At 28.5% G+C, this 22,372-nt stretch overlaps 1 protein-coding gene across 1 annotated transcript in view; it reads right to left on the bottom strand.

Moving 5' to 3' along the window:
- ETHR (ecdysis triggering hormone receptor) overlaps nucleotides 1-21,021 on the bottom strand; it is a 47,241-nt gene extending 26,220 nt beyond the window's left edge. The window contains exons 1-3 of the mRNA XM_018516069.1: nucleotides 20,914-21,021; nucleotides 20,129-20,244; nucleotides 19,182-19,344 (exon numbers count right to left, since the gene is read on the bottom strand). Of these exons, the coding sequence (XP_018371571.1) occupies nucleotides 19,182-19,344; nucleotides 20,129-20,244; nucleotides 20,914-21,004 (370 nt within the window). The 5' untranslated portion in view covers nucleotides 21,005-21,021. The remainder of the gene's footprint in view (nucleotides 1-19,181; nucleotides 19,345-20,128; nucleotides 20,245-20,913) is intronic.
- Nucleotides 21,022-22,372: the final 1,351 nt, after the last annotated feature.

Below are 22,372 nucleotides of genomic sequence, written 5' to 3'. Positions count from 1 at the left end.
TGTATCTTACATATTGAGTTTAAATTCACGTAAAATAATTTTCCATAAAGTTACATAAAGTCTATGGTTAACTATATCAAAACTATAAATAAAAAAACTTTATCTCAAATTGGTCTCTTTTTTGAAATAAACTGTTTGTGTTTTACCTGTAAATTGTAGAAATACTCTCTTGTAAATTAATATATTCTTATAAATTTTTGCTCTCTCTCTCTCTCTCTTTCTATATATATATATATATATATATACATATACATATACATATATTAAAATAATTTAAATGTATAAATTAAGATACATTTTTCATGATTGTAGTTTTATTGTAATGTGAAAAAATAATCGAATTACATTATTTATAATGTTTTTTGAAATTTTAATACGTTTGCAATAATAAATCATTCAAAAGAGAAGTCAGCTTTAGGGAAATACTTTTCTCTCAAAAGCATTAGATTATCGAGTTTCTTTCTCAAGATGCTCCTTGGCCTATCGTGGGATGTAATCTGTGTTGGAACGTATCCAGGTATCTTGATACAGTATCCAGATACTTTAGTTGTACCTAAGTGCATTACCTAGATCCTTACGGGCGAAGATACCTGTATCCGTATCTAGTTACTTTTTGGTACGGTATCTTTTAAATTTTAGATACATAAGTACAAGGTACTTATACATTTTATTTTGTGTTCATATTGGAAACTTAATTTTTTATTACTGTAAACCATCTTTCTTCTCTAATTCTTAACTTTGTACAAGTGCTTTCATTTGCTTCACCCCGTGTGAGAAAAAGTTTTACAAAATTATGTAATTTCATATTAGTTATATAAAGTTATATAAAATTATATATAATTATATACAGGGTGTTTCCGACCTACGGGATCGCCTCTCACGAGCTGATACAGCGAACTGAACTGAATCGAAAAGTCCTTTACCATTTACAAGCGACCGCGACCGATGGGCGTATACTTGGTGGTAGTCTGCGCCGATACGTGCTTATTTAATATATAGAAATTAATATCTCCTAAAGTATTAGCAAAAATTGTCAAATGATAAAAGACTTTCCAACTCAGTTCAATCCGCTCTACCTGCTCACGAGAAGTGATCTCGTAGGTCGGGGATATCCTATATATGAAATATGCACACATATTTGAACATATTCTATATGTAATTATATTTAATTTTACATAATCTTACACAATACATAACTAATATAAAATTATATAATTTTATAAAACTTCTTTTTCCGGGCGCCTAGGTAATTTTAGTTCCTGGTATTTAGTGATTGGTGACTAAAAAACATCATAGAAAAAGAATGACGAACTGATGACGTGACGCCGGTCTTCTTTGATTGGTTCTGAGCACTAAAGCTCTATGTAATCTATTATGGTTGTAGGAGCACACAAGTTAGAGAAGAAGAACAATTTATAACATGACGAATTGTGATTCTTTCTGCATCCATAATAAACTCTACAGAGTTTTGATGCTTGTGTGATCAATCGGAATAATTTTTTTCTTAGAGGGCGGAATCCAGAAAAGTGAAAAATTTTATGTATGTATATACAGATAAAAAATTTTTATTTTTTACGTTTTCACCCTAGGGGAAAAATTACATGAGTGTTCTCCTGAGGAGACACACAGCGTCACGTGACCAGTTTGCCACACTGTTCCTATCGATAATCCATCGTGATGACATACGTACGATTACAATTTTCATTATCCAAATCCAAATATTTTAGTGTCTACATATGTAAGTAATAGATTTATATAAAATAAAATTAGTCTATACGCAGCTTGTTTTTTTCGACTTTTTATCATCGAGGCATTCTTTTATGTGTTAAAGCAAACAAATAAAATGTAGTATATTTTACGCTGCTTATAACTTTTTCTTTTCTTATATATTTTCTCCATTTTTTGTTCTTCTCTATTTTTCTTTTCTTCCTTTTTTTTTAAGTATCTAAAAAGTATCTAATTGTTCGGATACTTTTTTCTTGTATCGGTATCTATACTTAGGTAAGTATAAAAAAATGTATCTGTACTTATATCTAAATACTTTTTCCACACAATACTTATACCTATAACTAGATACCTTTTAAACGGTATCTGTTTCAACATTGGATGTAATCATGTTCACGAATACAATGGAAGAGGATACTACTTCTCCCTGATTTTCTTATATTCTTTCTACAAGAATTTTTCTCTGAAGCGTTCATCAGAAACTCGTCGAAATTTTCCATTCACAGAGATAGTTATCCGAACTTTACTGAAGTAAGATATTATTTCGTATATATTTAATTATAACTTGATGAAACCTCACGTGTTAGGACGTACCTTTTTATTGAGTCTAATAACGTAGTGTTAATCAATTTTTATTGTTACAGAATTAAATTGGAATTACTTTTACGGTTGACAAACATTCGTGAATTGCAATATACTCTCTATAGGATTGTGTCTTAAATGATTCCAGTTTCTATTTTTAAATATTTCTCATTAATTATTTTACATTGAAATTAGTCATTTAAATATTATTATAATATTATAATTTCTACGTATTTTTATACATATTAGAACGTACAAAAAGTTTACTTTTACATTCTCTTATATATAAGAAGTATATAATAATATATTATCAAAATAGATGACCAAATTTACTTATCAAGATTTATTCTCTAAGCGGGAACAGTAATAAAATTTTTACACGTAGTAATGAAATCCGGGAATGCATTGAGACGGAATTATCAGTATTTTGTGTGAGAGAAAATTTATTTTTGTGATCGAATTATGATTATGTTCATTAGAAATGTTATCTACGTGGAAAAAACAAATGAGCTTCAACTTATTCGTCCAGATAGATTAAAATTATTTTTCTCATGCGCTTTTTGCTGCATAAAACTGTTCCGTTTTGTTTAATATGTAAAATTTAATTTGTAGAAAAATACTGATAATTTAATCTACAACCTCATATGAAATTTAGGCATTAACTTAATGTGCAATAATAATAAAACGATTTCTATAATGTTTAAGTTAGTTATTCTCAATGTAATATATTTGAATTTCGTACCCCCCCCCCCCTTTGAAATCTTTTTATATCTTTTAATCTATAGGAATAATTCAAGTGTTCTGTAATGAATTTGCTTGTACATTTTTCCCGTGATGATGTTATACTAGAAACGTCCCCGCGTGATAACAGTCATTTATCATAATAACCGTGTTACAAAGTCATCATTAAAGTGTCCTAATGTGCACAATAATGTACAATATTAAACATTTAACTGTGTAACAAATCCGATCCTAACTTATTACTAGTTGACGATAACTACTAAAATGGTTTCGTACATGTTTTGTATACAAGTTTTGTATATTACAATTATTTTATGACAATAGACTTATTCGTGCAAAGTGTTTCAGAACTTATTAATACAAATATAATATTTCGTTATATGATGAATACTATCAGATTATATGTATTCAACGTAATCAGACTCAAAACGAGAGATAACTTAAATGGAAAGAATAATTCATCGAGAATTTTGTTAAATCTGCATTATAGTCTTGACAAATTAGAGTTTTCGAGTAATCGTTATGTATAATATATCATATACCATTATATATAACATAATATACAACTCGTAACATGAAATCATCTAACTCTCTCTGTGCAATTAATACAACTGTATTACGAACTTTTGCCGCGTGATTTGCTCCACAAACCGTAAAGTGACCTGCATCCATATTATGTATAGCCAAAGTTGACAATGAGAATTTCATAATTCACTGAAATATTGTCATAGCCAAATGTCACGTATCAAATCACACAATATATTATGCTACTATTCTTAAAGAAAATTTAATAATTTATACACAATAATAATAATCTTTCGTTAAACAAAATTTTAGTTTCATTCTATTCTTTTAATATAAAAAAAACTTGCCAAAATAATTAGTGACCAAAAATTGCACATCTTTATATTTACGATAAAAAAATGTATCTTATATATACGTTTATTTTATATGCATTTTTTATTATAAGCAGTGTTGATAAAAATCATGTTTTAAACATGTTTTAAACTATTTAAAATATGTTTAATCGATATTTTTAACATGTTTTAAACATGTTTTTTATAATAAATACTGTTTAAAGCAGTTGTTGCACGTACAAAGCATTAAAAACATGTTTGAAAAAAGAACACGATGTTGTATTCTTGAAAAAAAAAACATTATCTCTTATTAACCCTGATTATAAACAATAATATAATAAATAATTTTACATTTGTATTTGCAAGACATGTGCATAATTCTGATACTTAAACTTTTAGCATTATATTCAACATAAACTACATCTGTAGCATGAGAATCGAGTCGATTTTTTCGGTCACAAACGAGAGAGCTTCTACAAATGATATGGAATAATATTGCGAAAAGACATCATGTTTGAGAATGTAAGCGGACATAGCTTGTACAATAGATGTCATCTCATTTATCATTCAGGATTCTCCATAAGATAACTTCGGACAAACCATATGTTCACCGCGCACAATTTTCTCGAGAATGTCATTGGCATACGAACTTATTTTCTTTCATATCTTATATTCTTTTTAGAAAAAGTTTATATTACTTTACTTTCGTAAGGCGATGCAATGTAACAAGTTGCTCCGATAGATCCAATGATCGCTTAAATGTCATGCGAAAATTTGCTTATAAAATTAACTTAAGTTGACACAACTTTATTCAAACACTATTCTTGATGACTTTCTTAAAAAAATTAATTGAACAGTTCTTAAAGCTTTAGAAAATTTTAATATAAGTGAAGCTTTGATATCTAGAATATTTTTTCTACGTTCCTTAACGTAATAGATTAAATGTTTAAATTACGCACATAAAATAATGAATATTTTAAAAATGCTTGAATGCTATTGCAAATTTCACTAAATTAAATAATTACATTTTTAAGTAAATTTACTATAAAGTCAGAATGATTTGTAAATACACTACATTGAGAAATATACAATGTTAAAATTTTAAATCTTTTAAATTTTTTAATTTCTGAATTTTATATTTTTTTGCTATGATAGACTGTGTGTATATAAAATTTATCTTTATTTTTTATAATATTTTTATATATTTTGATAAAAGAATAAAAACAAAAACTTGTAATTTTACATATAATTATTTTATTTAACATTTACGTTATGTCAAATATGAAGAAATGACAAAATTATATTACCATATGTACGTACGTGTTTTAAAAATAATTTTTTAAAACACGCGTAACGTTTTTAAATTTAATAAATTCTGAAAAATTATTTTTAACGTTAATAAAGATATAAATATTTAAATAAATAACATTAATAAAGATGTTAATCTATAATTCCCTTTTGCACTTAAATATCTTGCTTTAAAATATCACGTATAGTAGTTTATGACTTCTCGGAAGTATAAAATATCAAAACTGTTTGAGTAACTTATTAATTACAGCAAGTTCGAGATTGTGGTAAAAATAACACGTCATCGGAAATCGGAACTAATCCATAGTTAAATAGCTGTTATGATTTCGTAATAAATGGTCAACTTTAACGTGGAGTAATTCAAGAAGAATTTGAACATTATATTTTCAAGTATGGAATTCATAATTCCTTACCTATTGAAATTTCCATTCTAAAAGGAATTATAAAAACGAAGAAAATTGAAATAAGATTGAAATAATAATGTTGAAGAATAGAAAAGATGAAGTCTAACATACGAAAGAAATTTAGTTACCACTTTTTAAAGCCGACAGCTTCTTTATTTCTAATATGCGGAAAAAAAAAATACTTTGCGGAAAATTGTTAATAAACGATGAGTAATAGCTAGATAATAAAAGATTAAACAATAAATAGTTAGATTTAAGATATATTGTCGATTTTGATGCATTTTGAATACGAGTTGTATATTTATTTAACATCACTTTGAATACTTATTCAGAGATGTTTTGAATAAATGTTAAAATGTAAACTGTTCAAAATTCGTTAAAATTTGTCATGTTTGCCAAAGTAATAAAGTACGATCTAAAATTACAGTAAGAATAAAGTGCCTATCAATAATTAATTGTTAATTATACAAACATTTTAAAATTAATGGTATCAAATAAAGATTTCCGAGAGTTGATGTTCTAAAATAATAATTTTGCATCACGTAATAGTTAATTAACAATATTGATGGACGTATTCGCAAATAATTCGCGAATTACGTATGTAGTACAAGCGTTTTCTTCTGGCGTTTTCTCTTCTAATTACGTCACTTTCATTAAATTCAATCGCTATCTTCACCGCTGTTTATATTAACATAGGAGGGTAAAGATGTGATAGGGCCCGCTTAATTTTGTTCATTATCTATTTGGGTTAGTACACTACACGTCGTAACTCACCGATTTCTGTAATCATTTCTTCAAACACGCCGATATTATACAAGAGAGTTCACTAAATATCCCGTTTTAGATACACATTGAAAAGCTTCATTATGTATACATACGGAATTGCTGTTTTTAATTATCATTTCTAATCATAACGAGGTTTTTAGCAATTCTTGAAAATAAATAAAGTATATTATCAATAAACTTCAGCATTTTTCAATTTTTATCGATTATATTTTATATATATGTCTTATATTCATTAAAAAATATCGAAGATAAAATATCAGAGGCAATACTAAAAGAGAATGATACATCAGCACAAAATTGCGATAAATTTATGCATCAATAACTAGTCATATATTTTAATTAATACTCACGCATCATAATGTTCTATTATTTATAAAACATGTTAAATCTGTACTTTATTAGTGACAAAACATCGGTACATTATTCCGAAGATTTATAGTATGAAAAAATGAAGAATTAACGATGATTTATTGAAACGAAGAAAGTAGCAAATAAATTTCATGTGCGCACATTAGAAGATAATATATCCTTATCTTAGAAAATTTTAGATTAATGAGAACGAGCGAGAGAAAGAGAGAGAGAGAGAGAGAGAGAGAGAGATCCAGAATAAAATATAGTTTATAAAATCATTAATTATGGAATTTAAGAATTACCATATCAATGTAAAATTTTTTTCGCTCAATCTGCTATTTCGCTCAATCATAGATCACTAGGCATCATTAATGAAATTACTAACATAGAATAATTATTATTCGTACATTTTAATTAGAACTGCGATCACACATTAAAGCACGAATAAAAATTACATTTTTGCCCACAACGAAAAAGCAGCAGAGGACGTGAAAAAAAGAAAAGAACGAGGAATCCCTGCATGTGCAAATTACGTTATATGCAGCGGAAACGAATGTGATGATAATGGGCTTTGGCGGCTGTCCAAAACTATCCACGAAGCGGCAGACGGAAGACAAGTCGCATGCTTTTCGTTCGGAACAACTTGGGTAGATATATTCGACAATAATTTATCACACAGCTTTCATTCATGCTAACAAAAAAAAATATATATATATACTAAATATTATATTTCAAACTATGTTGCAAATTTCTCAGACCCTTAATTCCGAGTTTTTATATCGTAATCTTGTAAGCTTTAAGAACAAAGTACTGTTTGTAATTTTGATGATTTTTTCAACAAAATAATGAATATGTAATAATTTATATAATAAATAAATTCGATAATTAAAAACTTAAAATTTACATTTAATACTTTTTGATGACAATAATAAATTGATAAAATGAAATAACATTGTTCTATTTTCTGATGTTTTCATTTGCGAAAGCACTCCATTACGCGCTTACCAGTTGTTACCCGTTACTCCGATTTGTAGATATAATTGAATAGAAAAGAAGAAATCAATTAGCTCCAGAAACATAAACTTCTTAAGAGAAGAAAAACACATTCTATTATTTAACCCTTAAAAGGACTTTTGTTAAATCTTCGATTGACGTCACATTTCTAAATTATTTCTAGATTACTTACACTTTACTTTTCTTAATTGGTTCGCTAACTCATAAATTATTATATTATACAAAAATTTAAAAATATAATAAAATTTATAAAGTGTATGTTTCTCGTGGTTAACAAAATAAATGATAACGACACTTCAATGTATTCATTACTACGTAGTATTTGCTCACTACTATGTAGTACAAATATTGATGTCTCTCAATTTGGGGATTTTATTTCTGAAAAACAACTTGCTGACAGCAAAAAGAGAATTCTATCGTAAAAAATGGAAATATGAAATGTTATGAGATAAAAGTTATGTATTATCTGAAATACAATATCGTGTAAATTAATTGATTTTTTCCACAATTCATGCGAAAATGTTTGATACTTTAAGCCGATGGTATTCAATGCCGCATATTATGATTATTATAGCCGTTTCAATTGATCAAGATTCTTTTATTCGAAACGTAGCAATTAACCGCACGATTTCACTGCCACTCCATTGTAAATTCATCTGCGTATTGCTCTTTAAGACTAGAAGAAATTAATTGTAAATTGAGAAATTTTATTAAGAGAGGTAGAGATGCGCGAGAGGCAAAATTCAAACATACGTCCATCAAAATGTACAAATAGCATTAATCTTGGCATATGTCAAGATATAACTGTTCGAAATGTAAAAGTGATTATAAAGGATTATTCTTTAATGAGCGTTTTATATCGCTGTGAGTGAAAAAGAGACAGTGGTAAAGGTACATGCTATCACATAGCATATCGCGTGACGTAGCATTATTTGTCATCTTCAACCTACTTTGCCTATCAGATGCGGCCCAGATGTGCAAATCGAATTCCTATTCAGATGGTTCCGGTAACTTTTATATCGAATTTCTTCAGACAAGTAATTTTTTATTCTTTTTCTTCTCCTTATTATTCAAAATTTTCTTTAAATTCGTTGATCGTGATACATATCCAAATCAATAAAAAATAGCAACATTAAGTGTACTGCGAAAATAAAAATTGATTATAACATTTTTAAATCAAATTTTTCTGATTAAATTTTTTTAAATTCTTAAATGGATTAATTTGTAAAGAAGTTTCAATTTAAAAAAAATTACAAGAAATATTAATCCCTTGTTTCGAACTATATTTATGAAAAAATCTTAATTCTAAATTGAGTAAAAAGATTAGATCACGAATGATTTATTAGATCTGGGAAACGTGTTATAATTCAAAAACTGGAAATTATATATATCTGCGTTCATGTTCCACCACAGTACTCCGCAAATCCAAAGCCATAAAATGAAACATTTCTAAAACTGAATATCGCCTCAATAAACTTTTTGTGATATTTGTATCAATATGCATACGATATTGAAATATTCATTTAATAAATAAACATCGTTAACAAGCATTTTATTTTATTATTTGAGTACGATTTATGATTTAATGTAAAGATAAAATAATTTCTATATATGTATAATAATAAATTTTTTGTTTATCTGTCTATAATATAATAATCTCTATCAAAATCATAATCATAAAATTTAAATGCACTGGCAATAACAATAATATTGCGTCGTAATTATATTTGTTACATGAAAGCAATATTTCTATCGATTATAATAATAGCTCTTTATTGTTCCAATCTTTATTTTTTCACTGAGTTAATATTAATCTGTAAATTGAAAACAATTAAATTGATAACATTTTCCTAAGGATTTATGTAGTAAGTGCAGTTAATTTCAAATTAAACGCAATTATATAATTTAATAGCTCAGAAGCTCTAATAACATGGTGTATTTTATACGTACTACATTTAACCATGTATAATCTCTCCGTAAAAGCTAAAGCTTCAAATATCTCATCTCTTTTTAGTTTGTATATTTATAAGTTATTTAATTTATTTCGCTCTATTTATTAGAGATCTTATAAGTTTGTAAATTACAATACATTATTAAAAAATTATAAATACTATCCCATTCGTATGCAATATACAAATAAATGTTAAATCGCAATCAATTTTAATATAAAATGCAATTATTATATTCATAATTACTGTTAAAAATAATTGCAAATGAATCCTGTGTATAAAGATATCATTTATCAGATTTCTTTAGTCTTTTACTTTGTACGTTTCTACTTATTGTGAAAGTAAATAAAAAATTATCAATTTTTTTTATAAATAACATGATCTTCTGTTCTGTTAGTCTCATAAGATATAACTTATAGATAAAATTCAAATATAAGAAAATCTACATTTGAAATAGAAGTTAAATTTGAGTAAATTCTGTTAGAGTTAAAATAATGAATGAAGATTGTACCATATAACTTATTTAAGCTTTCGACCTTTCAATTAGTGAGCATTCTAGCGAAAACTAGCATCTTAAACATTTAGTAATGAGACACTGTCATTACTGCCAGTATGCATTACTTTAATGGCTGTGAAAACAAATTAATTGCTATCAAAGTCAGTGTGCTTTGCTAGGAACATTCATTGTTTATTTAACCTGGGAAATTTCGCTAACGATGGCTAACAAGAATTGACGTCGCACTTATTGCGTTAAACCTCAATGTAATGTATATCGATCTTACCTTCGCTGATTACATGTCGTGCACTGTAATGAGAAAAATATTTTTCAATTTCATACCAACGTCAATGTGCACATTAGAATAATGCACAATAATAATGCCTTGGTAACAAAGATACGGTGGCACTGATTGTCACAAGTCGCGTAATTAGAAGTTTCACTAGATCGACAATATACTGAAATGAACTCGAAAAATTATTACGCAGTATTTAAACCGAATATTCAAATGTACTGAAATAATTGCTGCTAGTTCGATTGCCGATACAACCATATGATTATAACTCGAAATTTTCTGATTTTCGAACAATTAGAACAATTTGACAATTTCAAACTGAAACTTCAAATTGTCCAGATTTGTCAGACTTAAAGATACATACGAACAGTCTAAATTTGAATTCAGGTAAAACGACAAAAATTTAATTTTCCAACTCGTTTCCTTCAGATGCAGACCTATTATATTTGCATACGGATTTATCTTCGTGGCTGGATGTTATGCTTGTTAGAACTATCATTTGTCTTTTCCTGCATGTCATTTCATTCTAACGATAACCGACACAACGCGTTGCATTCGCGGAATGACAACACTAAAACTGTTCTACAGCAAATTCAAGACAGATTGAACTTCTCATCGTAGACATCTAATCGGTAACATCTGTGATTTGTTTTTGCTTGATTCTAATGATGAAAATCAAAACACTTTAACAGAGCAATATTTATAGACTAAAATATAACTATAAACTATTTTCACAATCTCTGCCAAACATAATTAAGATTTAATTTCTTTAAATCGTTTTTTTTTTCTAATCGGATCACTTCTTGGTCCTATTGCATGATATTGCATAAATTTGCATACATTAATACTCATAATAAATTTTATCGGATTTTATTTTATCGATTATTAATTAAACTATTAACTTCAGTTTCTAATTAAGCAATAGCTTAATAAAAATTAATAAATATTCTGAAATATGTTTCCGTAGTATAATTAACAAATAAAGCTGATTTGCCGTTTTGGAAGAATTTTACGAGAACGATAGGCAAACTGTTTCAATATTGTAATTTACATTAAGCAATCTAAACCTAGACGTCAATTTTTGCGTGACATTAAATTTGTCTTTCTTGAGAGAGAAAAATTTCTATTCATAGATACAATATTTGGTTCGTAAGATAAAGCTCCTAGCGTCATACAGAACGTCAAAGAACAGAAAAAGACAATTCACAGTAGTAACAAAACAAATCTGTTTCGTTACTATCGCGTGTGTTGTTCTTCTACTGCAGACAATGCATTGAAATCATGTCGAGTTTCAAATTAAATATTGACTGAAACTTTCTGTTTAGTATCTCAAAAAGAATCATTACAGAGGAACAATTACGCAAAGAAAAGAAAAAGTAGACTGTATTGATAAAATATATTTGCCTTTATAATGAAATAGAGGAAAAATTTTACATTTACGAAAATTATTTCTACCAAATTATGAAAATTGCAAATACAGAAATAAATAAAAGTTAAAAGAAAGAAACGTATAATGAGAAATAAGAAATATGTGTTCTCTTTATTTTTTATGTGTTTACTTTTTTTGCTTACTTTAATTCAAAATAAAAATCAGAAAATTAATATACAACAAAAATTTTTTTGTCTTATGCATTTTATTGTTTTCGGTAATCTTTTCAAAGAAGCAAATTTTTTGAATTTATAATTAGAAATAATAGTTAAAGATGAATATTTAAAACATATAACAGAATAAAAGATAAATAATATAGTCTTTATTATGAAATTGAATAAATAACTACTCGAATAAGTAACAGAATAAATTTACTTGTAAATTTTTTTTTCGATTCAACTTAATAACTAACATACCAAGTTGTTCATGCAGCAACATATTAAGAATAGGAAGCTATGTATTTGTCATAATTCAATCGCAAAAGTTGCTTAAAATAAAACAATTAATCGCGTAATATATTTTCTATTTTCCATTATTTTTAATCATATATAAATATTTAATTAGATTTCATTATTTCTTATAGAAAAAAAATAGATTAGCCATGAATTTATCAAATTTATTTAGATAATCGTTTTATTCGTTAAACTCTGTTCTCTTATAAATCACCGATCGAGAAGTTTCATAATCGTGCTAAGTAGACGAATCTCTTTTAAGATAATCGCACATTCAATAGCGTCATAATTTCTGACGAAGATTTATAGAGGCCTACATATCGCTGGTCATTGTTCAGTAACAATGAAATTGTATAGAACGCGAATACTTAGTTAATCAGGATAAAGAAAAAAAGAAGCAAAAAGGGAGAAAGTTATTTTCCACGCAATATCCATATCTAACTCCATGCAAACTCGGAACTAAATTTAATTAAAAAAAAGAAGTATCTCTTGTATATAAATTTTTAATAACTTCCATTATTATTCTTTCATATATTAAAAGACAACATTTACCTATAATTTTTAAATTTTTTAATAAAAAGATATAGATTCAAAACAATATATATTCTAGATCAAAAGTTCCTAATCGGATTTAAAACTTTTTGAGGAGAAATATTGCAGATGTATAAGGTTTATGGTTTAAAATTTTTTTTCCTATTGTAGCGATAACATGTCGATGTTTTATGTTACGCAAAAGTTTTGCACCGACAAGCAAAATCCAATAGATTCATCGACACAGTGGTGACATTTTGTTTCGTGAAAGAAAAATCGTTTATGTTATATAAGTTTTTCCGTTTGAGAATTTCAATGCAAACGAATCTTGTATTGATTATATATATAATACTTAAATTGATATTTAGATAGTAGATTACATAAAGTACCCTTTCTGTGTAATGAGCAGAACAATTACAAATCGCTATATTAACTGCAATGAGAACTACAAGTGCTTTCTTGTTATGCTCATTAAAAAGCGGCTTGCCAAGTTTGTTACATTTGCGTATTGATCATCAATTTTTCTGTTTAAAGAATAAAGAAAAATATCGCACGTTACATAAGAATCTTCGTTAATGAAATACTTTACGTCAAGCAGTGTTGTGACAATTAGCATCAGCTTTTTCTACTATTTCTTATAAATTGGTATTATTCTTATAAATTAGTGTACATAAATCAATCATAAGTTATTAATTTTAACAATCAAATATTAATAAAATTAAAATTGTAAGTAAAAATATTTTTAGAATATATCGCATAAATGATATTTAAAACTTTTATTTATTTGTAATAAAAATATTTTTATTTAATTTATACCTATCTGCCGTTATATTATACCTGCAAACAAAACATAAGTTTGATACGGATCCCAAGCAGAACAACAATGACGTCATTTTGACGTTATCGTGACTTGTTGTTCTACTTGGGATGTAGTTGAATAAACATTTGGATTGACTCAAAAATATAAATAAAAATAATAGATATAATTTAATTGATATTTTTTTTTATAACGTTAAAATATCGGCATATGGCTATTATATGATACAAATACCTAGTTTATGTGATAAATTGCAATTACATATGAAATTCATAACATATATAACACAACATATGTAAGTATACCTATAAAAGACGCTCATCGCCAATAAAATTGCTACTTTAGCAAAAGTCATCATTAAAATAGCAATGCTGCACGGATTTTTTAATAAGGTTACAATGCGCACTGAGAATTAATGATTCCGAATAGAATTACTAGGCTTAGGAAAGAGTCGAAGAACATAATTAAAATTCCATGAACGTAATCACGACGTGCACGAGCTAGACTGATTTATCATCGCGAGAGTATAAGGAAACTTTTCACTTTCTAAGTGAAATACCTATGATCATACCGTCATGAGAAGTTTTACGTCGCAATAAACGCTAACGCGGCCTCGACCGTGAGAGCGGGCAGTGTTTCAAAGGAATGCCGGACGAGAGGTATGCCGGTGTCAAGGAAAAGAGGAGGAGGAGGAGGAGAAGGACATCGACTTAAGACGCACGTAGCCGTATGCGCCTCATAAAACCCAGACGCGCCTAAATGCTACCCCCTCTTTACACCACACCCCATCTGGACCACCCTTGCGCGACCCTCCACGATAAACGCATCTCATATAGCCATAGAGACCCCTCACGACGTTCTCGCTACCCGCTGGCTGATTCGATCCTCCCGTTGCCACCGCATTTCGCCGTCTCTTGCATTCTTCCGAGCAAAAGAGATCAGGGAGTCGAAATATATAGGCGGTCGCTCGTACGGAATTGTAAGCCGGAAGAATCTCTCGCCCCTGCAACGCCATATGGTACCAATGGTTTACAAGCACGGACATCTCGATGTTCGTCCGTTAGTAGCGCTGATCAAATGAGAATTATTTGACGTGTAAATAAAACGTGTCATTCACGTGCAAACAATTGACGGTAACGATATTGATTAAATATTATTGCCAATTTTGAAAAATATTCATAATCGATAAATTTAATTTGTATTCGCATTATATTAATACTTTTATATCATGAGAGTATTATATTAGAAATATCTGATCGTCGAATAATTATTGATTCAACTGTGTAATAAATTATTGTTATAAAGGTAGTATATATAATATTTCCTTTTTCCTTTCCATTTCATTTTCAATGATTGACTAATGTACGGAGCGTAATAAGAAAAAAGAACTAATTGCTTCTTAAAACATTTTTAATAACTGCGCCATAAAATCGAGAGATATTAAAGAAAACGTAAAACTGAGTCATTATCTTTATGTCATTACCGTAAATGAATAAAAAGAAATGGTAATAGTTTCAATAATAACGAAACTGCAATGAACAATAATTATTTAAGTAAAATGAGTAACCATTTTAATAAAAAAAGCATTTATTAATTCATCGATTTGCTAAATTGTTCTATAATTTGTTGAAAAAAGTTTCTGGAAGGAATATAATATCGTTAAAAGAATTAATTTTTACTTTAACTATGTATATAGAAAGCTTGATATTTTTTACCTTTTATTTATATTGATTTAGAAATTAGTCGTACTATATTGAGAGTTCCATTATCCTTCTAAGAAAACACGACTTCTCTTGACAATGTAACAAATGCAAATGCGATTACGAAAGTTGTACACCACTCTGTTTATGTGCTCACTCGTAGATTTGCAATAATATCGTTTACTTGTACAGCAAAAATTGGTATACGACTTTTAACCTCTTTACTGTTATTTTAGATTGTTCTCAAACTCACAGTTAAATACAAAATACGTACGTAACTATCATAAATAACTTAATTAACATCAGATAAATAGTCACGTTTAATTTAATAATAATTTCAAAAAATTATTGTTTATTTATTTAAAAAATAATGTTAATTATTCATAAAAAGTAAGCAAATTAAATTAATTCATTTAATTTAATTTAAATAATATAATAAAAAACTTTTTGCTATAAAAAAAATATTAATTGTAGATTTCAAATTATAATCTGTTTTGTTAAAAAATTATCTAAAGAGATCTTTGTTATAAATATAATATTTTATATAGGTATATATAATCTAATTTTTAAAAAATTATATGCTTTTCCTAATATTGTCCTATTATCTATAATAGAATTCGCTTTGACCATTACAGTTGAAAATTAAAAACAGAATGTTGATTAAAAATTTCACGTGAAAAAATATATAAGAGAGAAATTCTCGCGAGATAAACCGAACTCTCTTTGAATTTAACTTCACAATTTAACTCTTATTAAATTTAAATCCTTTGCCAGTGTATAGGTCACAAATAGGTCAAAATTGACAGTAAACAATACTGTGGTCCAGCAATTAGTAAACTCCTGCAAGGTATTACCCTTACTTTAGCAAAAGTTAGTGCTTTGTGACTGTACAGCTCGTAAATAAATCGCTAACAATTGCAATTTTTATTAAATATTAGTAATTAAAAAGCTAGTCGATTAACTCTGCATATTTCATGCGTGATAAATGTTTTTATATACGTTTAAAATATTGTAAAGTTATGTAAAAGGTTTTCAAAAGGTTTTGTTTGATCTTTTTGTTGTCTTTTAATCAATTTATTATCGATAACTTTACTACTATCTTTATATCAATTTCAAGAGAAAAAGATATACGTAACAGAAAAATCAACTACGTTTTTTACTAATAAAAAGGCGACTTCTCAATATAATTTTTTTGCTCAATTGTAAAACATTTAACAGTAAAATTATGATATCAAAAACATGGCTTTAAATTTTAATTACTTTAATTTTAAACATTAATAATAATTATTTCTTTTGTATTAATATGATTTCTTAAATACAAAAAATATGATATAAACTAATACTGTAACATACAATATAATTTCAGAATAATAAATTATTAAATATACAATTTTTTAATTTTAGTTTTCATAAATTTACATCGTAGCAAAAAAAAATCATTTCGCAAAAACTAAAATTTACTCAAAAAAGTATTTAATCGTAATATACAATGTTTAACTAATCAAACATTTATAAGAGAATATTTTGAAAAGATAGTTTGTTAAAGTGCGATGTTTTGATCGAAAAGTAATGTTACCGGTAAGTACTAACATTTTTTAACAATAGTCTTAATCGCTAAAAAAAGCTGTCGTCATTTTAATTAACGTAACAGAAAAAGGTATCAGCTTATAGCGTTCTTTTCATTTCATAAAAAACTATTTTAATTTGGCAGTAACCACCGGGTTTTAATAATGATATAATAATTATGATTTTTCAAAGATACATGTGCATGATACGCCACATTTGTTCGCGATTAACTCCGCATGGTGAGAAGGATTAAAACTATTTTTGTGTCGACAGCATTTTTCTCTCAGATATTTTCGCATCTTCTACTAAGCTCGTGAAAGTTTGAATAGCTGTATATAGTACGATCACCCATGTGATGTTTTAGAAGGATTTCTAAACCTCCCTCTTTTATTGTTTCTTTCTTCTTCCTGATATGTTCCTGCAATATAGATTACCAAGAAACTAATGCTACAAAAGTAGGGCACTCTCGTTTTGTATAGAGACAACATTGATTTTTCGAAAATAATTTAATCGCCAATATTAACTGGCTAAATTGGCAAACTGGCCGAATCCTCTTTAAAATTTTCTTTATGCAATACAATTAATAATTTCAAAAAAGGCTTATAAAAATTGCTTTTGAAAATAAAAAATAGATAGAGAAAAATATAAAATAAATATAAATATATTAAAATACAACATGTAGTTAAATTTAGCTCGTTTCTCAATTTAATGTAATTTATATGTATAAAAATTAATTATGAAAAACCACAAATTTTATCATAATTCGGATAAATATGGAAAATCAAATTATATTAAATATTAATATATAGATTATATAGAATAAAAAGATTTATTTACAGGTCAATTCGAAAAATAAATTTGAGTAAATATTAATATTGTAAAAAAGTTAAAAAAAAACAAAACTAGGAACAACCACCGCAACGATATTCAGTAGAACGACATTTCGTACGTAAAAACAATTCTTATTGTTCTGTCAAAAATCGGGCAACATTATCTCAAACAAATGATATGATTAGCTAAGAGAAATAAAATGAAATTGAGTTAGATTTAATATCGATCCACCGAGTTTACAATTTAATCGCGTATCTGCGAGCGCATTGATAGATCTGCAACGTATGACATGTAGGGAAAAAAGACACGACATTTTTTCCATTTCGTCAGTCCAATAAAGATGAAACGAGATCGGATACTTTCCGTCAATTTTAAAAAATCAGCAATACTTCTGCGATGCAATGACATTTCCGTTCACTCCAGATAAAAGTTTGCATCCATCATTCTACCGCAATGCGAAACAAACTAAAACGAATCAGTTAAACTATCCTTAGCGTCAAACGATATTGACGTTTAAATTGCAACCAAAGAAAAGTGCGTTTTCCTATTTCCTATAAAACATGTACGCGCGCAATTAATCATAGCATCGAATATAAAATTTTGTCCCTATATGTCGTGAAACGTAGATATCGAATTTCAACGTATCTTCAACTAAGAGTTAGTTAGAATTTTAATTGTCGCAATATAGAAATTAATATTACTATTTTAGTAATTACACGTATGTTATCAATTTATCATGTGTTAGATATATGTATCTATAATTCATCATGTTATGCGTATAGTTGTATTATATATATGCATATTTATAAATGCACATTATACATGTATGTTATTCAGATATTGCGTTTATCATGGCCAATGCGTGATAAAACTAGATGAAATTTGTATAAACTCATTTCGTGGCATAATAACTCGAAGAATAAAAGTAGGTAAAAAATATGATAAAATAACTACATCAATATATGTGTATTACCATAATTCGCTTTTTGTGCACGCTAATATTTTAGAGAATGAATAATGTATCAATGTGTGTGTGATAATCGTGCGACCGTGAACTGAAATTCCAGCGAATTCGAGGCGAGAATTGGTCCGAATATTCGAGCCTCCGTAACGCAACAGAAATATGTGTGTTGGTTAATGAACCATGCGTGGACTCGTAAAAAAAAAGGAATGACATGGGTTTATCAATGTCCGTTGAAGAAATATGTGATGTTTGATATTTTTGGATTTAGCCGGCCTGACAAATCATTGCGCCATGTCGAGTGGCTGCTGCACGCGGTTGATGATAGGAATAGATATCTACACTAAAATACATCATGCTTTTTCACGCAATCGGTTTGAACTTACACATATGCTCGCCGAGCGGCCAAATTTGCGGACCAGAATTGACTTCGATTAACACTGTAGGCGTACAAATTACGAGCACGCAGAGGTCGGCGACACTCAGATTCACCAGGAAGATATTTGTGCTGTTCCTCATGTCTTTCCCCCGTAACACGACCAATGGCACCTGAGGATATTACACGCGGGAGCTACAGCAACTGACTCTAAAGATTGGTACATCGATAATACGAATAATACGGATTATAAATAAAAACGGCGATTAAAAACGAAAATTATACTCTTGATATTTCATTAATTGTAAGTGCAATTGCAACTAGTATTAATAAATTGAAATAAAATAATATTAGTGGACTCCAAAAATATGTTTAATACAAGTAAAATATCTATGTGAGCCTCCGATCTTTACAGAAATCTAATACTAACCAATACTGAAAGACAGTAATTAATTTAAGTATTAAAAGCACTGTTGTTTAATACTTTTTGTACTCCAAAATAAGTGATTAATTATCATTCAATAATAAATTTGCCAGTATTAGATTTTTGTAAGGGGAATGTTGGTGCGTAAATTAAATATTTACATTGCGATAGATATAATTCGTAACCAATTGAGATGTACTTACCAAATGAATAAATTAAAGTAAACGCAAACATTTCGGAATTTAAGTCCTTACAGGCATTTTATTTATATTAGATTTATTCTTGGAGTGTCCCACTAATATATTACTATTTTATTTTATTTCAATTTACTAATATCAAATCCAAATATTATGTATTAGTTTATATTTAACTTTCGCACTGAAGAGAACTCAAATTCAGAATCGTTTGCATTTGCTTTAACTTCATTTAATATATCCCAATTGGTTGCGAATTATATGTGCATCAACATCCGCGGAATCTGACGTAGGTACGTTACTTGTATTTGATGTTAATAAAATGTAAATTAAAATTACCATTAGATTGCCTACTATCCCTAGGATCATCACGATAATGCAAGTAACCATCGAAGTCGTTCGTATGTAGGCAGGTAGCATGTACAGCGCGGAAGTAGCATTCTCCGACTCGATTACTGGAATTATGTAGTTACGGTATAGTAAGATACTTAAGATCCTTTAAAACATATTTCACGATAAATGTCCCGAGTGTTATTAATTAATGTAATACCATTGTTTTACGACTATATAATCTTGCACTGAGAAAAAAAAATTATTAACTTGACTAAATGCATTTAGTTCGTAATGATTATTTAGTTCAAATATTTATAGTGTTATTAATTAATGTAATACCATTGTTTTACGACTATATAATCTTGCACTGAGAAAAAAAATTATTAACTTGACTAAATGCATTTAGTTCGTAATGATTATTAAGTTCAAATATTTATATATTTATTAGGTGTTAAACTTAATTCCTGCCGTTTTTTGTCTCCAAAATTGATTTGTTTCGAAGGGAAAATGAATGAATACCTCAATCAAAGTAATTTCCTCCATTTTCTACTTTATTACTAATTAATAATACTTTGATTAAAGTATTTCCCTTCGAAACAAATCAATTTTGGAGACAAAAAACGGCAAGAATTAAGTTTAACACCTAATAGATTAACAAAATCTTGTAATTTAAAACATGTCATTTGTTTGAATTAACAAATATTTGCTTGACAGTTCGTGACTACTACATTTAGTTGAATTAACTAATATTTTTTGGAAACAATAACTATTTTTTCTCAATGTAGGAGTACCTGAGAATCCATCGAGCGCGCTGTTGCCGATCGCCGTCGTATAATAAGACGAATTCAATTCGAACGCGACGGTAGACATCGTTGTCAGCATGTTTTCAAGTGCGGAATTAAAATGCACCTTGCTCTTGTTCTTCCGTTGTTTTTCCGCTGGTCTTTTCTCGTTTTTAGATTATTTCATATTCTTCCACTATCACGTATCCTCATGACATGATACGTTCACGCTATCATGTATTTTCACTTAGGTGGAGGGAGGTATCAGGTAGCTCGCCGTTTGAGTTATGTATTTACAGGTTTTACGTACAAGCACGATTACGTCGGTTTCTCTTTTTTTTTGCATTTTCGAAGGAGGAATTTTAATTTTATGTCGGCAGCACTTTCCGCCGTGCCGCGACAATTTTCGGCATTGGAGTTTCGTGCGTTTCGATGACGGATTGTCGTGTATTGGGTTGCAGCCCGAAAAAATCCATTAGGAATCGCAGGTGCGCAATAGCACCACGGTGTTTCGCGACGCGAATCCGGCTTACCGTTTTCGTCTGCTTTAAAATAGCCACCACTTTCGCCGATTCGGAAACGTTAAGTGACATCATCAGGTCTCTGGTCGCGATACATTCACCATTAATTATCTCGATACGGTGTGGAAAGCTCTCAATGAGATAGCGAGAATTTCATCATTTCGCAAAACTGATTGGCTTCCTCACTTAAAATGGGAATTCCATTTAATGCTTTGATCGAATAGATCAGATGGTGAAAATGTTAATTTGCAGAAAGCTTCGGACGAATGTTTATCTTCTACAACTTTGACGAGAATTCGCGACTCAAGGAAGCGTACTCCGTGTCTGATTAACATTATTAACTTTCTCACACTTTAGATGTAGCTTTACTTATGAGTAACTTTATCAGAATTCATTTGCTGAATACATAGTCTCATCCGTCAAATAAAACGACATGTGTTGAATATACTTTTACTTCAAAACTTTTTTACCGGATTGAATTAAAAAACAATATATTAAATTTTTTAATATAAACTAATATTAAATTTGCTCAGCAAAGCTCCTTTTCGCATTATCTTCATAAAAATCTTATGATGAAATTCTATTTCCATTTCCGCGTAATTTCTCATCAAAAATTACTTATCAATTGACGAGTTAGGAACAAGAATGCGTCTACAGCAATATCTCTAGCGTCTCTCGAGTTTGCTAGAAGAATCATCGAGAGTTTAAAGTGCTCGAAATATTTACCATTCAATCTTAAATAGAATGCTTCACGTGTTTCCATTATCAGCAAGCTACTGTAATCGCGTAAGCATTTCGCGTATTCGAAATTTACAATTGATTAACACACGCGATTAAATTCGCCGCAACAAGATTCTAGATTCCACGAGCAATTGCTCTCATTGACAAAATACGTTCCATGTCATTTAGCAAAAATTCTTTCTGGTATAGCAATTCCAATATTGAAG

The sequence above is a fragment of the Trachymyrmex cornetzi genome, unplaced genomic scaffold (assembly GCF_001594075.2).
Source record: "Trachymyrmex cornetzi isolate Tcor2-1 unplaced genomic scaffold, Tcor1.1 scaffold61, whole genome shotgun sequence".
NCBI lineage: Eukaryota > Metazoa > Arthropoda > Insecta > Hymenoptera > Formicidae > Trachymyrmex > Trachymyrmex cornetzi.
The sequence above is the reverse complement of the archived record's forward strand: the minus strand, read 5'-3'. Positions and strand labels throughout refer to the sequence as shown.